Here is a 10,862-nt window from a genome sequence, read left to right as displayed (position 1 = left end):
AAACCACATTCGTTTCTGCTCCACAATATTACATTAGTTTGTGAGACCATTAGTGTGAGCCATCCTGCTACGTACAATAACTCTGATCAGTGAAAAGTGTACGAGAAGTCGCAATCCAAATACCAATACTCAATTACAGCCTGCATAGCGTAAAGCAAAACAAGTAGCCGATTTCGAGCGCGCCGAAAATTCGGGTCTAGAGAGTAACTGTACAGCAATGAAAGCAGGGTACCAAGCAAAAATACAGGTGTTGCCCCGTCACAAGTACAGGTAATCCGAAGTCCCGAACGTACATGCAAAAGCATCATTCAGTCATGGAAAAAATGAGATAAAATCGATGACAACTGGAGGTGGACGACGAAAGATCACTGGGTTTTGGCACGTATCGCTGCCCGTCTCCCGGTGACGGCCTGGAAACCGGAAGTGACGTTCTTGACTGTGATTCGGGAACCGCATCGGCGGCAGTGGAGAAAGAGGAGACGGGAATCTTTACAAAGGTCGGTTTCGGATGATTGACAAGTACCGCACAACACATAGTTGCCTGAAAATAAAGGGTTCAGAAAGGAATGCAAATTACAAACCATGAAAGTTCATGTGATCAAAAGACACCCTTAACGAGAACTAAACCTGCAACCACAGAATACATCTTTGATGGTGAGTTACGGTGTCCCCGGCTAAGCAGGTTACTAACATCGACAGCATAACTGTGTTCAAATACTGATGCTTCGCTGCCGAACAAGTCAAGCGAGTCCAACATCAGAGCAAAAATAACTTGTTGTCCTGCTTGCTTCAGAGTGCGAACATTAAAAACGGCCAGACAGACCGAGCGTCGATGCTTGGAGATTGATTTCGAAACGCCTGGCGCTGTCTGTGACGACTGAAGTACATATGTCACAGCCCAGGCCGAAGGAGAGACGAACGGGATTGTCAGTCCTAACGCATGGGCTTGCAAGGAGTCATTAATGGAGTGTGGGGGGGAAATAGCACGTGAAAGAGAAGGGGGCGCCAACAGTAGCTTGTCCTCACTAACCCACCCTGATGTATGCAGCACGGACGGCCACCTGGTTGATGAGGCGCGAAGGCCGATGTGGCATCACAGTGTTGTTAGTTGCAAGCATAAGGGTTGTACATGGGCTACGATACTACCAGGGTACCTACACCTAAAGAGGAGGACGACCAAAGCATTTGGTTCAAAAGCCTGACCGCAAGGCAGCGGTGTATATCGGTACACGATAATGTATTAACGTCTAAAAAAATGCGCCACACATGTTCCAGTCCCTAGCTGGAGGACCAGGCCGGTGGCCACGGACCAACCAGGTATGATAGACTGTAAGTGTCACACGCACATCCTCCACTGAAGCCGTGTTCTGAGGCACACAAACCGTCATACAATAACAACAATAACAATCGTTCAGCTGTAGCACCCTTTCGGTGCCTAGCTGCCATGCCACCCGCAGGAAGCACCGTCATACCACGGTAAGGTTCAGTATCTTCGTCAGGGACTTTCTGAAAACGCAGTCCAACCGATAGATGAAATGAGGATCAGTATTGATGATCAAGCACCTGGTGAGAGGCAAAGATAGCTATCGGTGTTGTAGTCCGAAAACGGAAGTCACCATTTGCGGCAGCAGCAAATCCAAGTAGAAAGAAAACTATGTTCCAAAGATCCATTTCTGATAAGCGTAGTAGCAACTTAAGCAGCGTCGTAGACCCCCCTGCCTACTTTGAATCAAAAGCAAAGACAAATCAGACGCCAAGGTTCTCATATCACTGCTTAGTCGACGGTAAGTGCTCATGATTGGTTTCAATACACGTTACAAATGAGGCAAGTTCTGAGACACAAATATGGTGTCAAAGAAGAAGGCGCATCCAGAGCAGCGAATTAGAGATTAGCCCTACTCGACTTTGGAAAAACAACCTTACGGTACGGGACACCAGAGGATAAGTAAAAGAAAATGTGTAACCGCTCAAGGCCCACGAAACGGGAAGTATCCAGACAATTTTCACATAATGGCTTAGTGTATCTGTTTTATAGACTACTGTGAATCACGTTAGCGTATGGGTTAGACGCAGTGACTTGAACCAGAGTATAGTCTTTCCGCTTAAGCACGAACTACTCAGCCGATTGAGAAAAAATCAGTGAAACTAAATGGTCGTCAAATTTTCGCTCGTGCAGTATGTGTCTTCGTGTTGTCCATTTTTTCACTCGATGGTGAATCAACAGTACCCATGGACAGAAAGACGGTTTACAAAACTGCTAAAGGAGACGACAGTTTTCAATGACCTCACGACGGAACAATAAAACATGGGCCATGGAGGGCAAACTTACGGCAGTAGTTGCGTAGAACCGGTTCCATATGTTTACTCTGATATCGACCACGAATGAGAAGGGCACCGTTTGCATCCACAGAACCTTGTGTTCCCAACTCGGCCAAAATGTAGGTTGTCAAGTGAGACTGTTCACGATTCAGGAAACGGCAAATGGTAGCAAAGTTTACGAAGAGAGTTTTCTTGGTACCAACACGAGCCATTTGTGGTGGTACCATGACTAGACGTCGTTTCTGATCGGATACCAACTCAGGATTCAGGGTGCCAAGCTGTGTAAACACCCGAGTGAGAAGCTGCACGGGAAAAAAACAAAAGAGGAAGCTGATGAAAAATTCGGCAAACGGAAATATGGTTATACGACTACCATAATTCCCCAAGAAGGTCTCCCAATGAAGTCGGGTGAGAGTTCTTTACTAGCAACTGTCTAATGCAAAAGCCACTAGTTCATTTAATTCGAATGGACTATAGTATATGAAGATTACTCGGATCAGATTAAAATAAAGGGAACACTTGTGCAACGGTAATCAGTTGGTTAGTTTATCAGCTATAAGCCATGTACAAAGAGTAAGTTAGTTCCAGCTGCCACAGTTTTGGTCACCGGAAAATCTGACGTGAGAGATACAGCGAAGCATTGGAAGCCACAGCATGATCAGTTAGTTCGGAAAACTAAACAGCTCAGGAAACACGAAAAAACAAACAAACGTGAACTTTGCTAGATGGAACCTAGTAAAAACGTATCAGAAGAACCAGCCGCCAACGTAACTGGACTACACGACTGCCGATGAAATAACCGTTTTCGCTGAGGCAGACCTAATTGGTTGTTCTTCACTTGCTCTTTACATGGTGCGAGCGTCAACATCGAGTTACTTAGAAAACACTAACGGCAAGCCAGTCAGGGACTCAGTTAGATATTGCTGTTACCTATAGACAGCCTCAATTAAAGACTATCGCTTGTTTTGGAGTAGGCAACTTGACTCAGATCATACCATTGTGAGGACTTGGTTTCCACTTTCCTTTCCGTAAACATTAGGAATGTCGAAGCAGAGTAACTCTGCTCATCAACTTCGATCGGTTTCAGTAGCCAAACAGTATCGAGGTGATCTTGCTGGAAAGCTAGTGGAAACTCAGTCATGATGGTGGCGAAGAGTAATGATATAATCGTTCAGCTGTGACACCCTTTCAATGCCTAGCTGTCACGCCGTCCGAAGGAAGTAGGATGGCTGATGTATTTCTAGGTTGCCCAAGCAAAGAAAGGAGCAGTCGAGATGTAAAGGTTGAATTGAAACCACAGGACTTCTGGTCAGCAAGTTCGCACTTTAACTACTGAGCTACCTCGAAGATTGGTCGGAGGTTGAATGAAAGAGAGTTTCAACACTCATAAATGTTTGTCCAGATCATCCGACTAAACTGAATGAACGATGAATATCGTACAGGTAAGCAGATCTTGTTGCTGTCACACCAATAGATAGCGAATATGGTGGTGCGCACAGATCCCTCAAAATCCGGATAATCAAGAGCTTGGAGAATGATAGAGAACACTAACGGATTGCGAAGACGTAAGAGATGGAAAAGGCTTCCGAAGCAAGTAACAGCCGCGCACTGTTTCCGCTCACTCAATCGACCAGCAAAGCAACATGTGAAAAAGACGGAATACCAATTCACCCACAAAATCGTCTTGACCAATGGGGTCATGATGGTAAGAGTAATGATATAATCGTTCAGCTGTGACACCCTTTCAATGCCTAGCTGTCACGCCGTCCGAAGGAAGTAGGATGGCTGATGTATTTCTAGGTTGCCCAAGCAAAGAAAGGAGCAGTCGAGATGTAAAGGTTGAATTGAAACCACAGGACTTCTGGTCAGCAAGTTCGCACTTTAACTACTGAGCTACCTCGAAGATTGGTCGGAGGTTGAATGAAAGAGAGTTTCAACACTCATAAATGTTTGTCCAGATCATCCGACTAAACTGAATGAACGATGAATATCGTACAGGTAAGCAGATCTTGTTGCTGTCACACCAATAGATAGCGAATATGGTGGTGCGCACAGATCCCTCAAAATCCGGATAATCAAGAGCTTGGAGAATGGTAGAGAACACTAACGGATTGCGAAGACGTAAGAGATGGAAAAGGCTTCCGAAGCAAGTAACAGCCGCGCACTGTTTCCGCTCACTCAATCGACCAGCAAAGCAACATGTGAAAAAGACGGAATACCAATTCACCCACAAAATCGTCTTGACCAATGGGGTGGACACTTTAAAGAACAGCTCAGCTGGCCTTCTTCAACAATCTCTGGAAGGACCCAACAACAAAAATCCAGTGTGAACTGTAAATCCTCCAGCACGACGAGAGACCCGCCGCGATGGTTTGTACCCAACACTACTCAAATGTGAAGTTCTAGTGAGCGGTCTGACACGAAAGCATAATACCAGTGGATTTGAACGCCTCGACAGTCATTACAGTCTTCAAAAAGGACATCACGCAAAAACCACCGTGCAACCAGCTTGGTGGCCGTAGCAACCAAGGTGTTATTTTTCCAGGAGAGATACTCGCGAGAACCAAGCCAGGTTTCGCCGATGCATCGACCATATCTTCGCCTTGAGCAATGTCACTGTTTAAGAGGCTCCACGTTAGTCGTTCTTCCAAAAACTTCTTTTGACTTCGTCGTTCATCAGAAACTTTGGCGGTGTTTTTTAATCGATGGTGCTCCTTTAAAATTACATCGCTTATGGGAATATCATATGCAAATTCGTGTAAGAGCATAAGACTACACATCAAATTCTCGCCTAAGTTCGCCACGTTCGTTGGTGTCAGAAGAGACTGTCCTCTTTCATCATTCCTCTTGAACTTTGCTAGTGACGTGCTGTTTGAAACTCCCTTGCTTTTTTATGAAAATCCGCGGATCGAAATGCCCCCCCCCCTCAGGAGCGATTGCTTACGGACATTCAGTATGCGGACGATATTAAATTCCTTGGTTCAGATCCTTCGAAAATGCGAAGTTTTAAATAACCTGAATAATTCTACCGCACAGTTTGGTACGCGCCTCACACGTGCTGTGTAAAATGATTCTATAAGACTGCGTGAGATCAAACCCAAACCTTGTGCTCGCAGAGCAGCCAATCGACATGATAGATACTTGGGCCGTTATGTAAGTTTCGGTAGACTGGCCGAAGACGAGATAGCTTCTCGAATAGGGATGGCTAGTACAGCTTTTTCCAACATCCGACACTTAAGGCGCCTATGCGACGTCAGTCTGTCGGTCGAGGGCAGAGGATTTACACTGTGACGGCACGATTCATACTGCTTCATGAGTTGGAAAGGTGACCTCTACGCGCAGAGGACGTAATTTGTTACCGTTTGACAATCGGTGTGTCCGGAGCATCGGTCAAGTCTGGTGAGAACACCTGATTGGCAATACCGATGGTTTTGGGAAAAATTAACCCTCCCACGATAAATGAATTACTCACGCCAGTTAGGACACCTGCTCCACACACCATCGGACCGTCTGCCTCACAGAGATGTTTTCATTCAGCTCTGTGCTAAGTGGAAGCAACGGAGTGGTCGACCGCGTGTGACCTGCCAACGAAGTACGAAAACACCAACCAGTAAGATTCAGTCGCGTCGACAACTGCAGCCCCCCCTGAATGGAGACCCCGGGACTCAAATCATCACTGGTTAGTGACAATGGCTTAGTCAAACAGTCAATGGCACTGGCTCATCAAAGCTATCACTTTCAATGCGTAGCTGCCCAGTTTCGCGAACTAACTCACCAGACTACCGCCTCCCATGCTTGGCAATACCTCTCACGCTATCTCATTTTCCCATGACCGAAAGTATAGTAGCTGGAACCAACGTACCCTCGGTACTGTTTATAGTTGGAAAACTGACTGGTTGGTTTGGCAACGTTCGTGGGAGCATCTCATAAGCGCGCCGGTAATCACTGTTCATTGTCTGCTTACATCCCAAAAGACTGTAGCTTTGTTGACGCTTTGAGCGCCTTGTTGCGGCAGACTAAGAGCTCACATATTGTGGTTTCCAGGGTTATGAATGTGCACGTAAGTAGACTTGCGCCTGCTGAAGCTCAGTGAGATTGTCGTCTATGAGTGAAATCGAGGCGCAGGGAGGGCAGTTAACGCCTGATGCAGTAATGTGCTGACCACAGACTATCTCCATCCGGTACTAACTTCCAAAACAACAGAAACCGCTTGGTCATATGACTCCCTCGCATGCGAGTCAACTTACAACAAATCATCTTCATCGACAGCATAAAATCAGTGTTCAACACGGATGCTTCTCTGCCATACAACCGCGATTTATTTGGAAGCTTTATTATGAAGAAAAACCTCCATCGTGCGGCGTGAGGCTATTTCGGACTGTGGTTGTTTCTGGTATACCAATTGGAATTCATCATCGTCTGTCGGTAACTATGATGTGGATCCAGTCCATTGACAACACAGCTGATTATGTGGATTCAGATCCCGTGCTTGCTCGTTGCACTTTTTAGGGGCACTTAAGGTATGCACACAGCTCCCGACCAGTGAGTTTTCGGAGGTCAATGTGAGACTAATATATAAAAACCACAGGCTAATGTCCCTCTCGGACAACACATCTTCTGATGTTGATTGTAACTGTCCGCAACTGTGCAAAATACGGAGCGCCCTGCTTGTGGAACGGCGCAGCTAACTACATCTAAGCGACGGGTCTCGGGTAACACTGTAAAATTGCCCGAAACTCTAACACGTATTCCTCCTGGTACAGAATACCATAAAACACGACGAACTGTCAGATTTCGGGCGAAAAAATCATCTACGTGGATCGAGAGCTGAAGAGATGGATGAACACAGAAATTCAAGAGATGTGCGAAAAATATTTCAGCTGTTATGTGCAGCAGGTCCGAAAGATCTTTCAATGAGCGAAACAACCAATGAATAAAACAACTCGCTTATCGGTGGAAAAGGCCGGCGGAGTCGTTCGGGCTGAATATTTTCAACAATTCAATCGATCATCTGCAATGGCTAAATTGCATTGCCAAGCCACAACCGAAACCTGGATAGTGAACTTGAGACCTTTCGTCAACATCCGAAATATGCCAGTATATTTCCTCCTCAAGAGTCACCAAAGTATTGGCTGCGCTCTTCTCCAGGATGAAAGTGAGATCCTCAGTCGATGTTTATCTGCCTTATTTGCCCATGTCTGGATAAAAGAAGTCACCCCAAGCAACTGGAGTCAATAAACAGTAGAGACCGTTTTCAGAAGAGTTCCCGCATTGAGTACTACAAGCAGAGGAATTAGCTTGACCTTTACATCGCTTACTTTATGCCGTCCATGAAGAAGGGACCCGAGAAGATCAAAGGGCTTTCCGCCTAGGAACCGGCTGCGTGGACCACATCTCCACACTGCTTCAAGCGTTAGATCAACGGCATCTGTGGAGGTGCCCTACAATCCCGATGTTCCTTGAACCAAGAGTGCGTCTAATTCTGTTGACCGGTTAAACACGCTTTTGAAACGGGGTACTTCCCGGGGGTTTGTGAAGATCATGCGTTGTCTGTATTCACATACTTGTAGGCAAATGACGTTGCATAGGAAGCTCTCCTACGAGCGATGGTGTCTGATAAGGATGTCTACTCTCTCCAGTTCTGCTTAATTCCACTATTGATGAGACGAAATCTGGAAGGCCTACAGAACTCTGGTGTTCAGGCCTCTGCACCTGAGAACCTCATTCATTTGCAATATGCAGAAGAAAGCATATCACTGGGTCCCGACTACAATGCGTGCAGTAGTGTTGTACAGCTTCGAAACTTTCCGGCCACCATTTCGGGCGTAGCACCCTAGACATCTTCATGCCTCAGAACTATAGCCGGAATCGGTTGAAACTAGTGAATTCTGTAGGCGGATCTTACGTGAAGCAGAAGCTACTCCACTCAAAGAATGCATCCAACACTGCAAGCTAAGGTGTCTAGGCAATGCGGTACGCAGTTACCACCTGTCCGAAAGTGCTGTTTTCACTGCTTCATTTGGAGGGCAGAAAATAAAAGGTGGACAATAAGGAACAAAGGATGCTCCGAAAAATTTAGGCGATGTTCACGTTCCAGAAGTTTATGTGCCCCTCCGTGTGCCCGTATTCCAGTCCTTATATTCACATGCCTCGGGGCAAGGGTGAGCTCTCAGGCTTCCCTGCAAAAGTGGTGTCCGACAAGGAAGTCCACTCTCTCCGTTCTCGTTTAACCTCATCATCGATGAAGTAGTGAGCCGGAGGCAGGAAGGTCCTCGAAGGTCCTGTTTTCAAACCGATGCTGGTGAGAACCTTACTGATCCGGAGTATGCAGACGACACTGTCCTAATCCTTGAAAAAACGAAGGCTAAACACATTGTTGAATAGACTGTATCATCGCACCATCCCGCAGGATTCGTCAGGAACTTACAAAGTGCACAGTCATTCATCAGAACGTGCAGTGTCTGAACATTCACTTTGCCATTCGAAAAGCACTGGAGTTTGTGAATATTACACACCTCGGTGGTTGTAATAGCTCCGATGGAAATGTGTCTGACGAGGTGCACGAATCTCAAAGGCCCGAATTAAGTTTTCCAAATTACATCACCTGTAGCATCAAAAAGGCATATCACTAGTTCTCAGGGGGGCGAGATGGTTCAGTGGTTACAGTCCGAATTTATCGAATGGAAGGTCCGTGGTTCGAACCCGACCGCTGCTGTCTAGGTTCGGGCAACCTGGCAGCATACCAGCTCTCTTGCTTCCTTCAGGCAGCATGACAGCTAGGCGCCCAAAGGGTGTTAGGAATCAAATTGGTTCTTAAGGATTGCGTGTACCAGGCTACAATAAGAGCTACAACAATGGTTGCAAGATACGGCTTCTGTGAACAGATGTGAGGCGTCCGTAGATTGTGACCCCTCGTTTCTCGCGAGTATTGCTGGTATCAGTTGGCGCCAGCGGATTCATGATGAGGTAATTAGAAAATGGGCGGATGGCTGTGCAGCAGGTACATCCATCATGGAAAACATACAGCATCACGAGTTGTAAGGTGGTTGACGCATCTTGGTGTAAAAGGGGTAACGAAAAGTTTGGTTGTTGTTGGTGCGGCCCACCTTCGTGAATAAGATCCCCGTGACCCATCTGCGTTTAGTAGGGGACGTTGCAACGAACGCCGGCTCACAGATGTCAGTTTCTTTCCAGATTGGGCATCAGAAGTTGCAAGCATCCCAAAATTGTTATGACAAGCTTACGCCATGTCCGTCCCTCAGCCACTCCTTTCTATCTACTTCATTTGGTTGAATGAACCGTTTACGGAAGCGAAGCATCGGTGTTGAAGACTGATATCATGCTGTCGATGTGGATGAAATGAACTGTTGGGTGTACGGTAGTAAACATTGATTCCGCTATCTCTGACAATGATGATGACCATTTGGTGTTGCTTCCAACGATTGTGATTATGGTAATTTTAAAAGCCTTCGGTCAGATTGAGCTCCTCCGATTATGCTCCGGCGGCTTATTCAAACTGGAATCGAACGTAGGATATGATAAATCAAGTTCATGGGGGTCGACCGAATGTTCTGATTATAAGCCCGAGAAAGCGAAAACTTTGGACGAAATAAGGGAACATCCCTGGCACTGGAATAACTTCGCCGAATCCGCCTGTACAACGACCCAGATCTCTTATCGGTTGTGCACTGCAATGGGTGTTGCCCAGAGAGGGGCGAGAGATGATATATCGGGGCGATACTGCACTGTCCAGTGAAAGCTCCTCGGACTAAGTGGCTGTTCACCCACCCGAACAGCAATAGGACGCTTCTACGGGCAAAGTGAAGCCAGTGTAACAAATAGAGATAGATCTCATGGATGAACAGCATTTTATACACTTCGTGCTGCACACGATAGGATGCTTTTGAGGAGTCACGGCTGACGTCAACCTGAACCTCTCTGTCAAGATCCTTTGACAACAGTTTGTACCAGTTGTAGGTTGGCTAAGAAGAAACTCCGATTTCGGTATCCACGCTACAGTAATGAAAGTCTCCTGAGGTAAACGTGAAGTCGCTCAAGAAACATTCCATGATTTTATGGAAAAGGGAGGAAAGCGATAAGCACACGGATTACATGACCAGTTCTTTGGACATCTTTATATATGGGATCGGAAAAGATGTAGTAAGCGGGTCGTTCAACGTTTGAGGAGAGGTCCTGTAACAGTATTCGGCGCGAAGGAGGGCTCACTGGGACTGACGTCATCAAGTTCCGCGATCGGATGTTCTACGTTTTCAACTTGCTCGCCAGGGCGGTCACTTTGCAGATTGCGTTTTCAAATGCAGCGGGATTATAGGTGAGAGGGAGAGGTGATAGAAACGTATCCATACTATCCTAGCAAGGCAATGAGCATTTCTCTCGGTAAGCGCTTTGCGTCACCGTTCGTTTAGAAAACAAGTGGTTTGTACTTCACTCCCGACCTAAAGCTGCCACTTTGACGTGGTGGTCGGGCTTGAGTGCTGCAATGATCTCGCGGGCTATACTGACTGGAACTTCGTTCCACAAGG

General features: G+C 46.4%; 1 protein-coding gene across 1 annotated transcript in view; it reads right to left on the bottom strand.

Annotated features, from left to right (window-relative positions):
* Positions 1-10,862, bottom strand: part of T265_08002 (hypothetical protein) — a gene marked incomplete at both ends in the record, with an annotated part of 24,539 nt that continues 13,677 nt past the window's right edge. Inside the window, 2 exons of the mRNA XM_009173683.1 lie at positions 1-541; positions 2,330-2,621. Of these exons, the coding sequence (XP_009171947.1) occupies positions 366-541; positions 2,330-2,621 (468 nt within the window). The remainder of the gene's footprint in view (positions 542-2,329; positions 2,622-10,862) is intronic.

The sequence above is a fragment of the Opisthorchis viverrini genome, assembly GCF_000715545.1.
Source record: "Opisthorchis viverrini unplaced genomic scaffold opera_v5_193, whole genome shotgun sequence".
In the NCBI taxonomy this organism is placed as follows: Eukaryota; Metazoa; Platyhelminthes; class Trematoda; order Opisthorchiida; family Opisthorchiidae; genus Opisthorchis; species Opisthorchis viverrini.
This window is presented reverse-complemented; position numbering and strand designations above follow the sequence as displayed.